The 19,449-nt window shown below is 43.3% G+C and overlaps 1 protein-coding gene across 3 annotated transcripts in view; it reads left to right on the top strand.

Moving 5' to 3' along the window:
- Positions 1–19,449, top strand: part of RANBP10 (RAN binding protein 10) — a 67,166-nt gene that overhangs the window by 31,773 nt on the left and 15,944 nt on the right. For all 3 annotated transcript variants that reach the window (XM_066194560.1, XM_066194559.1, XM_066194558.1), the window contains 4 exons: positions 4,163–4,330; positions 11,772–11,794; positions 17,224–17,408; positions 19,047–19,159. In XM_066194560.1, coding sequence (XP_066050657.1) covers positions 4,163–4,330; positions 11,772–11,794; positions 17,224–17,408; positions 19,047–19,159 — 489 coding nt within the window. The remainder of the gene's footprint in view (positions 1–4,162; positions 4,331–11,771; positions 11,795–17,223; positions 17,409–19,046; positions 19,160–19,449) is intronic.

Genomic DNA, 19,449 nt, shown 5'->3' with positions numbered 1-19,449 from the left:
CCAATTTTGTCCATATTTCTGAAGTTCTGGGAGGAATCTGCACTTGCACTTGACAGTTTTTAGACTTGGCCACAATGGCACATAAGTGCTGAGTGTCCATTGCTCTAGACATAGCTATGACTAAGAGAGCAAAACAGGATGTTCTTTAAACATCCCAAGCCTGGTTGGAATGAGCTACCAGTCACAAACTGTCAGTGCATGGGTTCTCCCGGAGTTTTCTTAGGAGCAGCTGCCTGCACCTCCCTGTCCTGGGATGGACTGCTGGAGCTGCTGAGGACTGTGTGATTGAGGTGGTGAGAGGTGCTGGGGGGAGCTCTGGGAGCGAGCTGAGGCGACATACCCTGGCAGGGAGATGCACATGAGAATCTGTGCAAAGGGAGCATTGTCACAAGAGCAGTGATGCATTTTGGAGTGATGACAATGACTTCATGGAAACATCAGGTCAATGATAGAAAGGACAATAAAGGGAAAATGCTAGGATTAACTTGCAGAGGGCTAGGGAGCAGTGCAGAGAATAACTGCACCCTGCTTCCCTTCTCCTTGGGGCACCTTATTCTCACAAGCAACAGTGTAAATCCAGAGAAGGTTCAGGTGATGATGATCAGAAAAGCAGGAAATAGCCAAATAAGTTAGGAGTCATCAGCCTGGAAAAGGGATAATTATGGGGGATGTTGCAGAGGTCTGCGTATGGATGTGTGTTCTGGAGACACCAAATCCATAGTTTGTCATCTTCTCCTGTGCAAGAACTACAGGATATATCCAAGTAGTAGGAGGGACGTTTTCATTGCTTGCAGTTATGCTGTCAAACTCCTTTTTGCAAGACACAGTGAATTATGTGAGTGTTTATGTGTTCATAATGGAGGATTGAATAATTTAATGGAAGCAAAATCCTTTCAGGAGTACTGAGTGAACAGAATCTCCATCTGGCTCGGTCTGTCTGTGCTTACAGGTGGTTGGAAAGTGGTAACACTGTTCAAGCAGGGTGTGATATGTGCACATCCTGTACTTCTACTGCCTCACTTCTCAAAGAGCGTCCTTGTCTGGGCTGACCCCCTGTCCCACAGGGACAGCTTTTTCAAGAGCATGTGGATATCACCTCATCTCTGCCTTCCAGGTCACAACAGTGGCTTCTGCAAGTACTCGAGTACAAGTGGCACAGCGATTAAACTGTCCAGAGAATTTGCAGATGCAGCTGTCGGAAGGGCTTTCAGGAAGTTCTGATTGCTTATTGAAGCACTGCTGGCTTTGGTAGAGGAAGAAGCTGTTGAGTAACTGGAGGCTCAAAGGTTGTCGTGGGAGTCAGAGAGGAGGTTGTAATGTGCTGGACCCATTCCTAGGTGGCGATAGCAAATTGTTAATGGTGCAGGAAAAGCCCAAGTTTTCATGAAGTGTTTTGAGAAAAGTTGGAGTCTGTGTTTTCAAAGTACATGTGATGAGTTACTCCCCACTCTGCTGGTAATCCAGGATAATGCCTAATGCTTTCAATAGGGATACGCTATTTAAATCAACAGGCCCAGATAACTTTGACCTAGAAGTACTAGAAGTGCTGATTATTGTTTTTAGTTTAGATTATTAGGAAATTTCAGAAGATTGGCTGAAGCTGGCCAGTGCTGGAATGACCCATATGCCACCGCCCTCATGTTTATTTTGGGCAGGATTTTAGAAATAGGGATCTGTTTTTAATTAATAAATAACTTAGGGTTAAGGATATAATTAATGCCACTCAGTTTTTGTTTACAGTGAGTACAGTAAGTTCACTCAAACAACTCTGACTTGTTTTTTTAAGATGACCATGGTGATCTGATAAGGCTGACAGTCTAGATTTAAAGCCCCTAGTGTGGTGCCAGGTCTGGGTTCAGCACTATACAACATTTGAGTTGAAAAAGTAAACTCTACGTTAACATTAGCAAAGTGCTGGGTAAGTGAATTTCCTTAACTGGTTATGTTAGTGGTTTTCTGGGGAGATTAAGATTCAAAACAAGCTTTTTCCAGGCATTGTTGCTGTATGTACCACGTTTGTAGTTACCTTCAAGGCCTTTATTCAGTCACTTGTCACTGAAGTTCACCACCACCCCTGGTGCTGCAGCAAGAAATGACACTGTGAAGCCCAAGTCATTAAGGAACATAAAGGAGGTGGGCTTTTTCACTGGGATCAGCTGTGATCTGTAGGTCATGAAACCTTTATTTCTTCCACTGCAGAACCAGTAGTTTCTGCATTGTCACAAGCATTTAGTGAGCTCGTCCTCACAGTTGGACATGCTGTTGTATTTCTTACAGGAGCCTTACTCAGTACATGATGTGTAAGCACTTCACTGCTTAGATGTAACTGATGACAAGTTCTTGGTAGATACTTTGTGATGCCAGGAATGTTTTGTATGCAGAAGATCTAGAACTTTGTATTTGAATTGTATTATGAGTACATTGAGAGATAAATTGATTTATCATCTGAATTGTAACTTACCAACAGCTTCATTAGAGAAGTTCTGAATTGACACTCATAAAACAGGTCTGGTTTTGGGGAGGCTAAAATAATAGATCAGTGATGACAGCAGAGCAAATAAAAGTGGTAGTGGAAAGGAGCCACAGTTTCAAAAATCCAAAAATATTTCAATGATATTTTTACTGGATGGAGTCTTAGCAGTGAAAGTTTGACAACAGACTCTAGAGCCCCTATCGCTTCCTCCTTTGTTTTGGCAAGTTGATTTGGCATCGTTTTTGTGCTTGCTGAGGGTGCTGCCTGTGCTGTTGCCCTGTCTTTCATGAAGATCTGAAACAGGACTGGTGCTACTGTCAGCAGCTTGTTTGGAGCTGATCCGAGGGAAGACAGAGCTGACTCCTGGGACATCTCAGTCTGTTTCTATTGAATGTGTGGGACTAAATAGAGGAAATTACTCACCATTCCTAGACTAGAATTTGCTAGGAGTCCTTCACGCCTTTCACTCCCAAACTTTGCTCTAAGGTCCAAAATTTTGGCCTGTGGTATGTTTCAGTCCTGCTTCATTCCCTGACTTTCCCACTGGCATTCATTTGGTACAAGAAGTGGGGCCTTACACATGCACTGACTGTTTTGTGTTTTTCTGAGAAACCCTGAGCATGTGGGTGCTGATGCCTCAGTGTTGTAGCAGTATTTTACAAGATGAAATTTCTAGTGCCCTCCTGTTGTTGTTGGTTTTGGAGGAAAATCCTAGTTCACAGAAGTGCTCCAGCCCACCTTTGCAGGGCTCTGCTCTGTAGTTCTCAGTGTGCTCAGTCTTTTTGTGCCTCATTGCAGGATTGCACTTTCTGCGCAGTCTTTGTCTTTCTTACGTAGTCCCTTTGCCAGAGACATTGCTCCACATTTAACAGAATCTGCACTACCCTTGGGCATATAAGATCACTAGATGGCCAAAGCACCTTCTTTTGCTTCGTTAAGGATCCAGCCATACCCATATAAAACACAGGTGTCTGTATCACTTTCTGGTAGAAATCTGTCTCTCTGTGAGATGTGGCTTTGATTGTGCAATGCAGAGGAACGCTCCAAATGCAATTACTGAGATGTACAGAAAAGAACAGGTGGGCAGGGTGCAATCCCTGAGCTAGCTGTTACCCTTAGCACAGTGTTACTGGCAGAAGAAATAAAAGATATTAATATTAGAACTGACCACTTTGCATTGAACTTCCCTTTGACATTTGAGGGTTGTGTTTTAAGCTGTCTGCAGAACGGGACATCCTGTATCCCAAGGGAAACACAGAAAACCTTATCAACTGTTAGGAGGGAAATACAGATTTGAGGATGCAAAAATTGCCTCTCTCCATTTGGTGCACCTGTGACAGCACTTACAGACAAATCTGCAACTGCAACTGTCTGAGAATTAGTTTGTTATATGCTTTTGCAGGAAGATTTTGTTTCTGGGAAACACAAACGTTTTACAAAAGTAGTTTGTTTCACCTCAGGCAAGATAAAAGAGAAATGGGTTGACATGCAAACGATATTTTCTGATTAAAGACCATTAATTTCTTTTCAGTTACCAGTATGTCAAAATTAATAATGAGATGAATCAGGAGTGGGAATCAAATTTTAAAACTTCTACAGAAAATGGTGTCTTGAGAATTGTAGTCCTTCCATGTGGTTTTTATGAACGGGCTTCACTGCTGTCCTGTTCTTTTGCCTTGTCTTTTGCAGGATGGGATAAACATTCTTATGGGTACCATGGTGACGATGGGCACTCCTTCTGTTCCTCGGGGACAGGGCAGCCCTACGGCCCCACCTTCACCACTGGAGATGTGATCGGCTGCTGTGTCAACCTTATCAACAATACCTGCTTCTACACGAAAAATGGCCACAGTTTAGGTAAGTGATGGAAGGTGTTCTCAGAAGAGAGATGGTCCAGCCCTGCTCTCACTGCTCTTTAATACTTTGCTTGTATTGTAACTCTTATCCCACACCTGTGAGTAAGGTTTAAAAGGCAGAGGAAAGGAGCACTTGGCAGCTGTCAGCAGTTGTAACTTGGCTCCAAGACAGAAATACTTCCAGCAGGTAAAATGGTTTCTGTGCTGCTCAGTTTGTTTAAATACGTTAGAATTTTCATCCACAGCTTTCACTGCTTTCCTCTGCTGCTGCACAGTAGGCAGGGAAAGAAAGAAGTGGAAAGTTCAATTAGTGTGTTGTTCAACTACCTACAAAGCCACAGTACCGGTGTCTTCATTTTTGAAGGGACTTGTCCATGAGAAAGCCTCAACACGTTGGTCCGAGCATTCCCAAAGCCAGACATTAATTCTGCACAAGAGGTCTTACTTAAGCACTGAACTATAATTTGGTTCATTCCACGCTTGTTTCAGTATCTGTCTTAAAGCTAAGGACTTAAAGATTTTGCCCAACTTATTACCTCATATGTTTTCCGGGCATCTGTTGTATCATATTTGTCTAAAATAGAAATTTTTTAGCCATTTTCCCCATAAATACCTTTTCCTTGGATGACATGTTCTCCACCCAAGAAAAATTCTTGTCCTTTTTTTTTTTTTTTTTTAAATCACATGAGATGTGCAGTAACCTTTTTAAGTTCATCTCACTTTTTGTGCTGGGATTCATTTGATTTGGCAGGGAGGGACGAGCACTCCTTTGCTTCTCCTTGCTGTGTCAATTCTACTTTGTTGAATTCAAGATTCAATTAGAAAAAAAAAATGCTAAAAATACCCTGCTCAAAACACTTAACAGAGCAAAGATGTTTTGAGTTACTGGCTGGGCTGAAGGAAGGAGTGGGATTGGAGTGCAGTGTGTGCCTGGAGAGTGCAGATTTTCTGGTGAGCGCTTGAGAGAAGTACTGGGCTCCCCAATATTAGAGAGAGAAAGACTTACTGGAGAGAGTCCAGCAAGGGGCTGCCAGGGTGATGAAGGGTTTGGAGCATTTGTCCTAGGAAGAAAGGCTGGGAGAGCTGGGGTTGTTCAGGGTGCCCATGTCAGTCCAGTACTGGTAAGACAAGCACAAGCTTGAAAGCAACAACTGATTGTGTAGAGCAGGAGCTCTTGCTTAGGAATGAGACAAGACAGAACAACAGCAACTGAGGTAATTAAATAGTGAAAGATTTCACAAAATCTTTCTTTTTAGTTGCAGTCCTTGAATTTTAGCATGTATTTCCACAAAAGTCCTGTAGTGGTTTGTGCTGTGCTCCTCTGGATGTTTTCTGTTGAAGTGGGTGGTTTTCCAGCTTCACTGGTTTTTGCCCTGATGGTGCTGTTACTTTTCATCATAACAAAAGTGTGAGAGTCAGGAGGAGGCCAGGTCTTCTATTTAATGAATACGAGTTTGTTCATTTGAAATTTAATTTCTTTCTAATGGCTAGAATCTTCACAGTATAAGCCGTATCGGTTGAAAAGTTGCTGCTTTCTCCTCTGTTTTGTACCCAGGACTGTGTTGTGTCTGGGTATCTGGGCAGATGAAGCCAAATAAAGAGCCCAGTTCAGTAAATTCTGTGTTACCTTTCATCATTACCACCCTCTGGTTCTTTGCCTGGTGTCATTGCTTGGAGATTTGTTTTGTTTGGGACATTTAGAGTTCTTTTACAGCAGTGAAGTTATCTAGTCTTCCTTTCCTAAATTTAAGTGTTCCTTTTCCTTCAAAGATGGGGCTTTTTTGGATGGAAAGCTTGTGTTTTTCTAATCTGACATTGAATGACCCCTGGGGGAATGGCTACCCCAGTGGTGAACAATGCCAGTGGGAAGAAACTGGAAAGGTAGCAAGAAGGTTGCCATGCTTAGAGAACAGCATTAGTTATAAGCATTGCTGTCCCCTGGGTGTCCTCTTGAGCTCCTCAGATATATAGTACAAGACATGAGCTGTCTGAGAAAAGGACAGGTAGAAGCCTCTCCTTAGCATTCACAGCTGGCTCCTGCGTGTACCAGCTTTTCTTTGAGCTGCAGTGGCAGAATGGTTGCACTGAGAGGGGGGAAAGATGGGGTAGTTAGAGGAGCCAGGGATGAAAGTGCAGAAGGCAGCAGAAGACCTCAGGCCTTGCTGAGTGACCCCATAAAAGCTGCAGGAACATTTTACTGCCTTTTTACAAAAGCAGAATGAAAACCTCATCTGAGGAGGCTGTTGGTAAGGGTCAGCAGTGTCTGTTTGTATCACTGATAAAGAAACACAGCATCCAGAAGTGCTTCCTGTGGAATGCTGAGGAGAGGAGCCCCTTGACCAGGGGTTACTCAGCTCCTCGTGGGCACAAAGCAGAGAGATATGAGGAGGGGGTGAGGCAGGTGTCAGCAGAGGAACCAAGGCCAAATGGAGGCAGGAGCAATGGTTTATTTGGAAGTCAGAATGCTTTCTTCCCTGAAAGAAGCAACTCCTTGGGGGTCTTGAACTTCTATGATGTTTAGTGCTAACCTGAGAATCTCGTTTCTGTGTTGTATAAACCCAAGGTTTACCAGGAAGGGGATGAATGTGTTTTTTCTAGGTGTTCCCTGACATGAAGCTGTGAAAGCCATGTATGTCTCCTCCTAGGAGATGAGGTAATTGTGTAATCCTACTGCAGATGCCAGGAATACTCATGAGACTAATCAGCCCCTTTGTGAGGCCAGTTAGCTTGAGAGTAGGCTTTCAGGGTTTGAATTTGTCTTTCTTTTAATGGAATTACTGTAGCTTTGTCTTTCCAATTCACTCTTCACCATTTAAGTCCTCTCCTCTTCATCTATTAATTAGACACCCCCCTTTTGTTTTCCTTGCAATTTCTTCTGTTGCTTAACTATTATCTTCCATTGTCTCCATACTTTTTCATTTAATCAGATCCATCAGGAGCACTGTATAAGAACTGTTTTCTTGGCCATCACAAATTCTGGATGTTCTGGTTGGAGCTAAGTCTTGAACTTTATTTGGAGACGTCACATGAAAACTGTTTGACATCGTATGTAGTCTTAATTCTCTGTTCTGGAAAATGTCTTGAAATGTCTTCTGGCTGCTGATGAAACACTTTTGACAAGTTCTGAGCAGAGTCCTGGCAGTAAAAAACATAATGAGATGTGGCTAGAAGTGTGATGAGAATGAATTGGAAGGGAAAGAGGGAGAGATGTTGGGGTGCCAGGCATTAAGCAGAAAGTCTTGGACCAGGACATGAGGAGGAAATGTGACTGCTGCAGGTGTCTAGGTTTAAGTGGATGAGTTTGCTCAGGGATTAATGTAGGAGTGTCTCAGATCTCAGACTTTGACAGCAGACCAAGGTAAATGGAGCAGCAGGGCTATAAAAAGAGCATACAACCCTCTGTAGTCTTGGCATAGAAAACTTCCCGTAGTTTGAGTTTGAGTGCAGGCTCCTGGAAAGACCAAGTTAACCTAAAAAGTAAGATACCCATTCTGCAGCCAGTTTAGAGACTAGGAGGAACATGAGGGGTAATGCAGAAATCTGTGTCATAGAGAGATGCAGGTGTCAGGCCCAGGTTTAATAGGTTTGACCTCAAAGCTTCAAATGAAGTTTGCAGAGAGCAAGAGCATGTTCAAAACAAGACTTCAGATTAATCAATTTCAAAATCATAGAATCCTGGAATGATTTGGTTTGGAAGGAACCTTAAAGATCACATTCAAAGCCCTCTGCTGTGGGCAGGGACAATCAGAGCAGGTTGCACAGGGCCCCATCCACCTTGGCCTTGAACACTTCCAGGGATGAGGCAGCCACAGCTTCTCTGGACAACCTGTGCCAGGGCCTCACCACCCTCATTCACTACCAGAATGAACAGAAAATACCAGACTTGGCTACAGCCTTGATCTCTTTATGAGCAGTTTTACCCAAGTGGCCTGATTGGAGGGTATCTGTTTCCAAGGGCATGTAGAGCTGTGTGGGTTTGACAGTGCTTCTCCTCAGCAGCATGTTGGAGAAGTATTCAAGTATTTTCCTGGGCTGGCATTTCCTAATCTGCTCTTTAGGATGCCCACACTGCTGAAAGTGTTGTATTTATTGCAATCCACCAGCACTGCTTCAGGATTCTCTGCATCACAGTTACCTAAACAGATGCTGGAGGCAGGCAGTGGGGTGCTGTGGCTGATTACCCAAATGTGTGTTGTCTTGTGCAGGTTGAATTCTGTAGGTGGCCAGTTGTGAGGCAGACAGGGTGATTGTTGCTGGGTGGAGAGCAGAGATGAGCTGGAAGGTCCACAAACACATTCTGTGTATGAGGTCATGTGTAAGTGCACTTCAGTCATGGAAAGTGGAAGTCTTTTGTTTGGTTGGCAGGTGAAGATGTCAATCACACTGTGCCCTAGCACTGAACCTTCATTTAATGTCTTTATATCATTGCCTTGGTGATCACATGAACTTTGTGGACTTGGAAGGGAGGCCCTTCACACACTTGCTCTTGTTTCCTGACCTCTTGATTTGTCCAGTGCTTAAGTCTTTAAGAAGGTTGTGGTTTTCAACTGGACCCAGGCTTTGGAGAGTCTGCAAAGAAAGAAAACAGTTTCACAATCAAGCTGTGATTATTTCACTTCCTGCTGTTGGCCTTCCTGGATGCGGGTGTGTAGCAGTGCAGATGCAGAAACTCTAAGCAGACATGTCTGTGCAACAAACCGAGTGCTGTCTGCATAAAGCATTTTATTAGTCTGAGTTACCTAACAGAATGTGGAAAACATACATTTGTCTATTGTAAAGGCAATGTAATAAGTTTATTTATAGAATCATAGAATTATTTTCTCTGGGAGGGATCTCTGGAGGTCAAACATCCAATGCTCTGCCAAAAGCAGGCCCAAACTAGATCATGTTACTCAGAAACTCATCAAGTTCTTACTGTCTCCAAGAATGGGGATCACCTGGGGGCTTTTCTGGTCCTGATTCAGTGTTTGACCAAAATCCATACTGAATTTTTCTAATTAGAATTTCCCATGTTGCAGCTTGTCTCTGTTGCCTTCTGTCTCCTGCCACCGTGCATCTCTGAGAAAAGCTTTTTTTATACCCTCCTATGTGACAGGAAGCAGTAAGTGTCTGCCCTAATGTTTTTAAGACTGGACAGAGACTTTTCCCTTAGCCTGTCTTTGTCTTGCTGGCCTCTGCTGGAGTGATTCCAGTCTCACTGTACTGGGGACCTGTATTGGGGACCCCTAAAGTGAACATCATAACTGAAGTGTAGACTAACAAGTGTTGGAAAAGAAGAGAGAAATCCCATCCTTTAACCTACACTCTCACTAATACAGCTCAGGGCGTGGTTGATCTCCTTTGCTGCAAGGACCCACCACTGGCTCCTGCTCTACTTGTTGCCCAGCAGGACCCTGAATCTTTCCTGCAGGTCTGCTTTCTCTCCAGTCAGCCTCATCCTGTCCTGTTTTCTGGGAGTATCACAACCTGGTGGCAGAGCTCTTAGGTTGCTTTTGTTGAGCTTTGGGAGGCTTGTGCTGGATCATTTCTCCAGCTGTAGCACTGTGCCCTCCAGCCTGTTGTCCACTCTCCTGTTTGGTGACACCTGTGAGTGCACCTGGGAGCACACTTCATCCCGTTGTCCAGGTCATTAGTGAAGACGTGAAATTGTGTTGACCCTGTCACTGATCCCTGAGGGACAACTCTTGGACTTTGAGCTGCTGATCACAACTCTTCCATCCTGACAGTTCAGCCAATTTTCCACCCACCTTGTAGTCCATTCAAAAACCATATGCTGGTGCAGGTGCTGGAAGCAGCTTCCAGCCACACAGCTACACAAGCCTGGCCACCTTTGGCTCTGAGAGGTGCTGTGGGCAGAGGAAGACTCCAGTGGACAGCAGGCTCAAGGAGATTGGCCTCATTCTGGCATAAGGGTAGGAACAAGCTTTCATCTACCTTTTCATCCAGCTGAGCAAAATAATTACAAAGTGAAAAAAAGGGTTGAGTGAGAAACAATATCTGGGCAAAGTGACAAGGTGAGAGAAATGCTTACTGAGTGTTTTCCTCAGCCACGTGTTCAACATCACCTGTGTGCACAATCTTTGGTTGCGTTGTAGAGATGGTGCTCCATAAACAAGGTCCAAACTGCCAGGATGTTCATTAAACCATATTGACTATCTGCTATGATGTTAATTTAACTTTATTGGCTGTTTATTTAGTAAAATATTCATGATTTCTTTCTGAGCATTTGATTTATATCTGTGCTGTTTTGAATAGAAGTTACTTGTTTCCTATCTTGACTCCTAAAACTGGTTTAAATTACCATTTCAGACTGATCTGGTAATATTACATTGCAGCTTTGGGTTAAAATAGTCCTAAAATTAAAAACAGAGGGTGGTGTTCTGCTTCTGCAGTGCCTTCCAGTGCCAGGCAGAAGGGAAGGAAAAGAAGTGGGACATGTGTGAGAACTGGGTGTACTGGTGTGGGTACCAGCCTTCCTCTGGCTGGGGACAAGAAAGCATTCTTGGGAGCACAGATGGGGATAGACTGCAGCTTCCAGACCGACTCCTGGAATGTTATCTGGAACTCTGGATTTAGCTCAGCCTGATGAGGTGATGGGCACAACACAGTGTCCCCTGTGCTGCTGGTGAGAGTGACCCAGAGCCTGTGGGGTAGAGCTGCTGTCTCTGATCCATCTCCCTGTGCTGCTGGATCCCACCCGTGGCAGGAGAGGCACCATCCTTTGGAGCAGTAACTTGCATCTAAATCAGATGCAGAGCTGTGCATGGGGTAGCCTGGCTGTGGTGAGTGTTGTCTCTAACCGAAACTCTGTTAGCCATCTCAGGCAATGGCTGCCTGGGCTTAAATACCTCTTTTCTGATATACCAGATGTAAATAAAAAGGGAATTCATACACTGTTTTTCCATCTTTTCAGTTTGGAACTGTATCAGCTGAGTTGAGGATGAGGCTGTTCTTTGCACAGTGTTGCTCAGCTGCTTCTGGCTGCAGCCTGGTGCTGTTGCAGGGCTGCTCCCCAGCTGTAATGCCAAGTGCTGAATATTCATTCCTGTTTCTCTGGCTGATAAGAAGAACCAGTTACAGCCTAAACCCAAACAATTTTATACTAAAACTCTGTTTCTAACACCAAAGTGAGTCTTGAAAACTAACTTCTTCCTAGTAACAGAGGGAGAAGCAAAGGAAAGAGGAGCTGCTTTTAGAAAATCGAATTTTTGGGAGAGATGTTGTAAACATTTAGGCTTTTTCCTGAACCTTTCTCCAGATGCAAAACCTTGCTGAGGAGGGGGTTGGGGAGGGAAATTGCTTCTAAATACATGAAGTAATGAAATGCAGGGTCAGAGCTGGGATTTATTGAAATGCAGTAATGTTTTGTAGCATGTTACAGATGTAGGCAAGCAGGGAAAAGATCCTTTGTCTTTTTAATTCTAATATTTTTTCCCCCACAGGTATAGCCTTTACAGACCTCCCTGTAAGTACACCTATTTTCAGTATTTTAACTAAGGATGCAAACAGAAGGGAGGGGGAAGAGTTGTGGGGGTGTGATTTTTTTTTTTTTCTATTTGATGCCCTGTTGAAAAAAAAAAGGTTAACACACGTTACTGAATGATGCAGATGCTCCTTTTTCTGAAACTTTGTAATCCTGTGCCTGGGTTTGTGGGCTACTCACATGCCTCCTCTCATCCCTCACCACCTCTAAGAATATGTTGCTCCTTCTCCTGGAATTAAAACAAGGATGCAAACTTCATTACAGGTCATTGTCTTCCAAATGCAGCTTCGACTCTGAGGAGGAGCACATGTTCATAGTTACACTGATGTCTAGTCAGTTCTCACAGAAGCACAGGGGGTCATGCACAAGAAAATGTTCCCTCTTTTCTAGACCCAAATGTTCCTGGACAAGAAGGATGTGTTCAGAGAAAAAAGGTAAAACCAGGTCAGGCATACACCAACACATCCACTGCATCCATCTCTCATACACAGGACTTCTTGTCCCTAAGGTTGCACTCCTGTCTTTGTACTTAATAACCACAAATTAATTTCCTCTGACAAACTTCTTACTTTCCATAACTTTTTTAGGCCTCCAAAGTGATCCATTGTCTTGGCTGACTTCTCTGTTGTGTGGAGGAAAGGTTGCTTTGCTTTGTTCTGTACTTCCTGTCAAAAAATTTATCTTGTTCCTTTAATTTTTGTATTGTGAGAAATAATGGCTAGCCCTCCCTGTTCACCTTCCCAATGGGATTTAGGGCTTTACAGATTTCTCCCGTATGCCAACTACAGCCTGCACTTAAATTGCAGTTATTTGATTGGCCTTTTCACATCAGCTGTCAATACATGGTGGGGTTTTTTTGGTTTTTTTTTATGTCCTAGGGTCTTTGAACTTGGGTAACATTGTAGTGTGTTCTAAACCAGAAACTCCTTATGTGGGTTGTTTCACAGCAGTTTGTTCACTTGGTCCAAGTACAATTTATCAAAGTACAAGAATAGTTTGCCTTTCCATGGAGATTAACCTTTTGGAGTGAGATATTGTAGTAACCTTGCATCCACAGCAAGAAGATGCTTCTCTGATGTGCCCCTTAGTTTTTAGTGCTGTTTGTTTTCCCTCTGGATACAGATTACATTAGTAGTCACAGATTTACCATATTCCTTCTAATTTTTTCACCAGTTTGTCTTCTCATTTGGCTAGATTTCTTCTCCTTCTGCAACAGGCACAGTCTCCATGTTGAGATAGACAGTGGGTATTTAGACTCCTGTCAATCAAAAATAGCTGTCCAGCACATGTACCACTGCTCTGTCATTTACAGCTCAAGTGTTGCCATGGAGCTTCACAGCACAGATTTGGCAGGTTGAAATTCCCTGTCCTGCTTAGTTTAACTTGCACCCTGTTGATCCTGGAGTGCACAGTGAGCTGTCATAGACTTTTAATGTTCATGTGTAAGCTGTTCAGCTCTGTGCTGAGTCTCTCTTAGGCACAGGGGATGAGCAGCTGGGGAAGCAGAGCAGACAGAAGGGTGTTTGCTGCAGTGAGGTCTTGCAGTGCCAGTGAAATTCAGCTCAAAATCTCCTGAGCCCCTGGCATCTCCCTGTCCTGCTGTTCCTTGGTCTGGTCAGATCATCCTCACAGGATCTCAGGCTTGTTTGTCTGTGTGTCTTGTGCAGAGGAGATGTTTTAGTGTGAAACTGGGAGAAGATCTGGCCATGGTAGGTTTTCCAGTTGCCTCATGGTGGAATCTCCAGTGGTTAAATGGTGTGTAAATGGTCTCTGTGCCTTTACCAGCCAGTTTGCTGAGCTGTTTTCTGAGGAAATCCCCTTCTGGCCTTTACAGCAGCAGCTAATCCTTAAGACTGGTTTTTTTGGGCCAGGAAGAAAAACAGCTGATGCCCTGTAGGCCTCCTACTATTGAGAATTATCCTTCATGAGATAATTCCTTTTTAAAAAGAGGAGGAGAGAAACTTGTTGGGGTCTTTTCATCCCTTAACTGTGGATGTGAGCAAGGGTGGGAGACTTCTGCCTCCATGTGGATCTAGGACATCCCTCTGCATATGCTAAATCGCTCTCCTGCTCTGCTGGCAGCTTCATCCTGAGGATGCCTGGACCTGAGTTCAGCATTCTCTTTTCCAATATCCTTCCCTTGAATTACTGACTTCTTCTTCACCCTTGCAGGCACCAATGTATTCCATGTGCTCTCTTTGCCCCCTTGGTCCATGGATTATTGGTTGTTCCAAACAGTTCAGGTTACCACCTTTCCTAAAGAAAGGGGATGCCAAACCCAAGATAGACTTTGGTTTAAATATAGTGAATATTGTCAGAGATTGTTGAATTCTTGAGGCAGTAGAGGATGTGAAGTTGATCACTTGCAGGTGATGTTTTTCATTTTTTATAGTTCTCTGGTCCAGGCTCAAACACAATATCCAGTGATTAGAGGGTAAAGAAGAGAAAGTGTCCGTTGTAGAAAAGAGGTGGATTGTAGTCTGTGTTCTTCACTGCTAAAGTTGCAGTTCTGAAAATTTAACTGCAAACAGGAGTGGGAACAGCAAACTTACCTGAGTGACCCTTGAAGTGCTCTGGTTTGAGCAGCTTCCCATGGATTTTTTGGCTCTGATCCATTGCTCATTACTCGCCCCTCCAGGGGGGCTTTGAGGGAGAGCTTTTCCTTGCATTGCAGCCTAAGGGGTGTTGAAGCTGACTGGTAACACACGACAGTGAGAAGCTTGGCCAGTAAGCCCCATTACTTTAACACATTTTAAGCTTAAATTTTAGGGTTGGCCTATCTGTGAGATTACACAAGGAATTAAATTGACCCTTCAAAACATTGCCAGATTTGAAAAAATTTCCATGAAATGCTTGTTCCAAAATTCCCCTTTCAGAGGCAAATGGCAAAGGCAGTATTTTGCAGAATTCACAATATTAGGAAGTTGAAATGGATACTTTAATTTGCAAACCAGAGACACATGTTGAAACATACTTGCTTTGGCTTGTTTCAGTTTCCTTTAAAGGGTGTTTTCATTTGTACAAAAATACTGAGATAGGAAAAAACACGTTCCAGCCTAGCACAGGCTGAAGTTAAAATAACTGCTTGAAATAGGAGTGAGTTCCCACAGAGGGAAAGAGGGAGTTTCCCTTTTCTTTTTTTTTTTTTTTCCCCAATTTAAGTCAGTGCTCAGGCCCAACTCTTATTTACACAAGCCTGGATCAGGTCTATCCTGCCTGGAGGCCTGAAGGAATAATAAGAGATGAAAACACCCAGAAGAGCCCAAGGTGGGATTGTAGGAGTGCAAAAGGGCAAGAAGGTTGAAAACCAGGTCAAGATGAACAAGGAGGTAGTGAGCAAATGGTGACCAACATCAGGGCAAGAGGTGGGCCAGATGTCACAGGGAAGGTGTTCCTGAAGAACTTGGCAGGAAAAGCATCTCCTGGGTCAGTGGGCTCTGGGATCGTGTCTGCCTGCATCTGGCAGGGTGCTGGAGATAGTTCCCAACAGCTGCTAAACACAGAGAACAACACATCCCACGTGTAAAAAATACATGACCTCTTGTAAATTTGGGGGAGGAGGAGGGGGCGTGCTTCCAGCTTCCAAGTATTTTGGCTGTCTGATTCCTGGCTTTGGAAGCCCTTGGGTTTAAGATACTGAGAAGATAACAAAAAGTCTGAAGTATGGACTGTGGAAAATATCTGATCCCTCATTAGAGATATTTCCGTGTCAGCCAGTTTTGAAAGAAAGGAGAGACTAAATGTAATTACAGCATTTCCCTCTGGTAACTCTTGTTTATCATGCTGTATTTACTCTGTACATCTCTGACCTAGAGACTTCCTTGGTGTGGGAGCAGGAGAGGAGGAGGTGTGGTGAATCACCAGTAATGCAGTCATCCTGATCTCTGCTTTCGATTTCCAGCCTGTATTTATAGATTCATTTCTTTCCGTTGTTTTATGAGGTTTGATAATTTCAAAGATAGAGGAGGTTGGTCTGGTTCTTACTCAGTTCAGTTTTGAAAATGAGAACAGAGATGCTGCAGTCCCTCTTGAAACCCGTTCCACGCCTAAACCATCCTCATTTCTGCAACAGTGAAGACTAAGTTGAAGAAATTTTCCAGATAATTGTAGGAAAGCCCATGTCTCTTGCTACAGAAGAGGAGAGGGTCATCCTAGGTTTCTGACTGGACTTAAGACGAGAGGTCTGCCCCTCTGCTCTTCTAATATCTGATATGGGTTCAGCCCTGAGCAAGACACAGTAGCCAGGCACCTTCCAGACTTCAGTTCCATACATGTGTCCCTGGGCCTTGCCCAGCGTCCAGTTTCTGGCTCCAATGCTTTAGAGCAAAGTGGAAAAAACCCAACACAAAACACTTCCTGAGTGGTGTGGTAGAGATTTCTTCCCCCCACCCTTCAGACTCTCAGCACATGCTGTGAAGCAGAGAATTAGTGAAGTCTGTGAATGTTTTGCAAACAGAAAAGTAATTTGTGCTGCACAGAAGTAACTTCACAGAGAATGGAACATGCTCTTGAAAAATGTGAGCAGTGATGAGAACCAGGCATCCCTGTACCTTTTCTGATGCTGTTTCTCTTTTCCCAACATTTAAGTGGGCTCAGGGATTCCATTTGTATTCCTAAGCTTATTATTAAAACAGCAAGAATTCAGAGAACTTCTGATATACTTTAAACACCTATTTTCAAATAGATCATCCTTAGAAGCTGAATTATTGGCTGTATTTTAGAGGCATTTTCATGGTGGTAAGCTTTTCATTTTCCCCATGTTCTGGTGATGAGTCAAGGCTTCCATTTGGATCCATAGACTTATTCTTGAAATGAAATTCATTTATCAGTAGTGTAATTTCTTGTGTGGATGTCTTGGGATCTTGGGATCATCAAAGACCTAACCTCAGACCACTGCTTTCATCAGAGATGTGCAATATTGAGATAACAATTTCCATGGAATATAAGAGTTGAGTTGAAACAGGAGGGAATACACAGATCCATTGACTGCGATGATGCACCTCTTGTTTATTATTATTGTATTTCATTACTATTATATATTGCCATTATTATTGCTGTTGTTGTTATATTACCTGCTGGCTCTTGAAGCTTGGTAGAAATTGCAGAAAACTAAGCCAGAAGTGGCCATCCACAGACAGCAGTCATGGCCTCGATCACAGGCTGCTGAGGGATTGAACACATTGTTCTGAGGGACTGAGCTGAGGGATTGAACTCATTGATGCAGTAACTTTTCATAAATGCACAATAAGTCACAGGATTCCTTGAGAAGTACCCAAAGGGCTCTTGCCTCTTCCAACTCCATTATATTTATTTCATTTTAAAAAGCAGCTCTTTGCTTTTACCAAACCACATAACTGGAACCAGAAGGAGAAAGCTGTGTTTAACACAGGTTTGTTTTTCTTCCTTCACAGTCAAACCTCTATCCTACAGTGGGTCTCCAGACTCCAGGAGAGATCGTGGATGCCAACTTTGGGCAGCAGCCCTTTGTGTTTGACATTGAGGACTACATGAGGGAGTGGAGGGCGAAGATCCAGAGCACCATTAAGCGATTTCCCATCGGAGACAGGCTGGGAGAGTGGCAAGCCATGCTGCAGAAGTAAGTCACTGCCTTGGTGTTGTGTTCAGCTTTTTCCCTGTTGTTAGGCTTTAAATGCTTCTTAAGTGCTAATTTGTGCTCTATTATGGCAAAAATTGCCACTCTGTGCATTTTGCTCGAATTGTCTTGCCCTCCATTCTGCTGTTTAAGTCTTTCCTGTGTAGATTGCTGCTGTTTCAAATGTAAAAGATACGGGAGAAGTTTTCAGCCAGAGATTGCATGAAAGCTTGTAGGGATGGAAGAACATACATTTTGGGCTGTTGCACTGCAAGAGGGGAGAAGTCACCATAAAAACTCTTAATATAGGAGAAAAGCCAGTATGTAAGTCCGCTGAATTCAGAAATGAAGGAGCAAGAAATAGCCTAAACCAAAGGCTTCCAAACCTAACTGAAAGCACAGTTATGGCATTTTATAAATTTATTAATATTGAAAGCACTTCTCATTGCTGAAAGGATTGAGTGGAACTTGATGAGAACAGCTGGCAGGAGTTGTCAGAGGTCAGGAGTGTTATTGATGCTGTTATTTGCCTTCCAAAATGGGACCAAATTAGAGAGCCAGGACTTCCCTTAACAAGAGCTGTTGATTCTGCTGCAGTGGGACCAATTTATCCCTGTATTTGTTCCTTGTGCCCTCCAGAATTTTTTCTTCTGATGTGCATGGTGGGGTTGTCAGGGTCACCACTCTGGAGTTCCTCCTGTGAGCTCTTGTGCAGAAGCACTTGTATTTAAAACAACTTCTAAAAATTACACACCTGCATACAGTGTTATGCCTAAAAATGATTGCTGACTCATAAAATACATCCTTCTTGTACTGAAAGTAGCCCAGTTGAGTGTGTGCTTTGAGCTCTGACTTGATCAGAGAAATGCCAACTTCATCATCAGAAACCTGTTTTGAGATTCATCATGAAAAGCTTTGAAATCCTGTTGCTGGCTTTTTAGATTTTGCTGAAATCCAGTGAGCATTAATATTGAGTCACTGTGTCCTGGGAAGGCACAAGTGTGTTAGAAATGGTCTGTTCAGGAAGATGCTTTTGTTGTGTTTATTTTCTGACAGTGATACTCCTCCCTCCCCTAAGATTTTTTGAAAATATAACTTTGAAGCATGTTAATGTTTGTAAAATCAATGCTGATAGTCACCAGATTAAAGTATCTGTGAATGTGCAGAATTCATAACGAGATTGAACTACTAAAGATATAATTGCTGGCAAATAAGTGATGGAAGAAATTCAGGACCAGAATCTTTTCTTCTTTTTTAGATCTGCTTGAAAGCCTGGAACCTCTCTGAGTTTCAGATTTATGTCTATATAGGATGTCACTGGCAGTAACAGAGTATTGAGCCCTTACAAGTGACCCTTGGACAGCAGTCATAAATAAATACTGTATATGCATTGAGATTCTTAATATTTTATTTTTTTTCCACTCTGTAAAGTGAATTTAGAGCCTCCCTCCTGTTTGCAGAGGACCAGGTGCCTATCTTGTAAATACACAGTTTAGACCCAGAAGTAGAGCCTTGGTTATGTCCTAAGCAAGTGAGTTTCTCCCTGAAATTGCAACTTCTGTTGTGCTGATTTCTTTTTTCTCCAGTGTGATGACTCTGTTTCACTGGTGCCTCATCATCTCTTTGTATTTTTTTTTCTAGTATGGTTTCGTCGTACTTGGTTCACCATGGGTACTGTTCAACAGCAACTGCCTTTGCCAGAGTCACAGACACCACAATTCAGGAAGAACAGACCTCAATAAAGAATAGACAAAGTAAGTCTCTCAGGTGTCACTCCTCTCAAGTGTGTTCCTTTGGGACTCTGCAGAGGAGTGGGTGCTGTGGAAGTTACTGCATGAGAGTAAAGAGCTGTCCACAGCACACTGCTGACCATGGAGCACTTTTCCCATCATCACTGCGCCCTCTCCACCCTCTGCCATCTTTGCCTGGAGAACTGCCCTGTTCCTTCCTGTCCCTGTCTACTCTGCTTGGCCTTGACCTGAGCTGAGATCATTGTGCACCAGAGATGCCTTTGGATTTGAGCTCTTCACTGCAGGCTGTTGCA

Source organism: Chamaea fasciata, unplaced genomic scaffold, assembly GCF_029207755.1.
Source record: "Chamaea fasciata isolate MVZ Bird 193981 ecotype frontalis unplaced genomic scaffold, bChaFas1.0.hap1 SCAF_12, whole genome shotgun sequence".
Lineage (NCBI taxonomy): Eukaryota > Metazoa > Chordata > Aves > Passeriformes > Sylviidae > Chamaea > Chamaea fasciata.
Note: the sequence above shows the minus strand (reverse complement) of the source record. Positions and strands in the feature narration are given on the sequence as shown.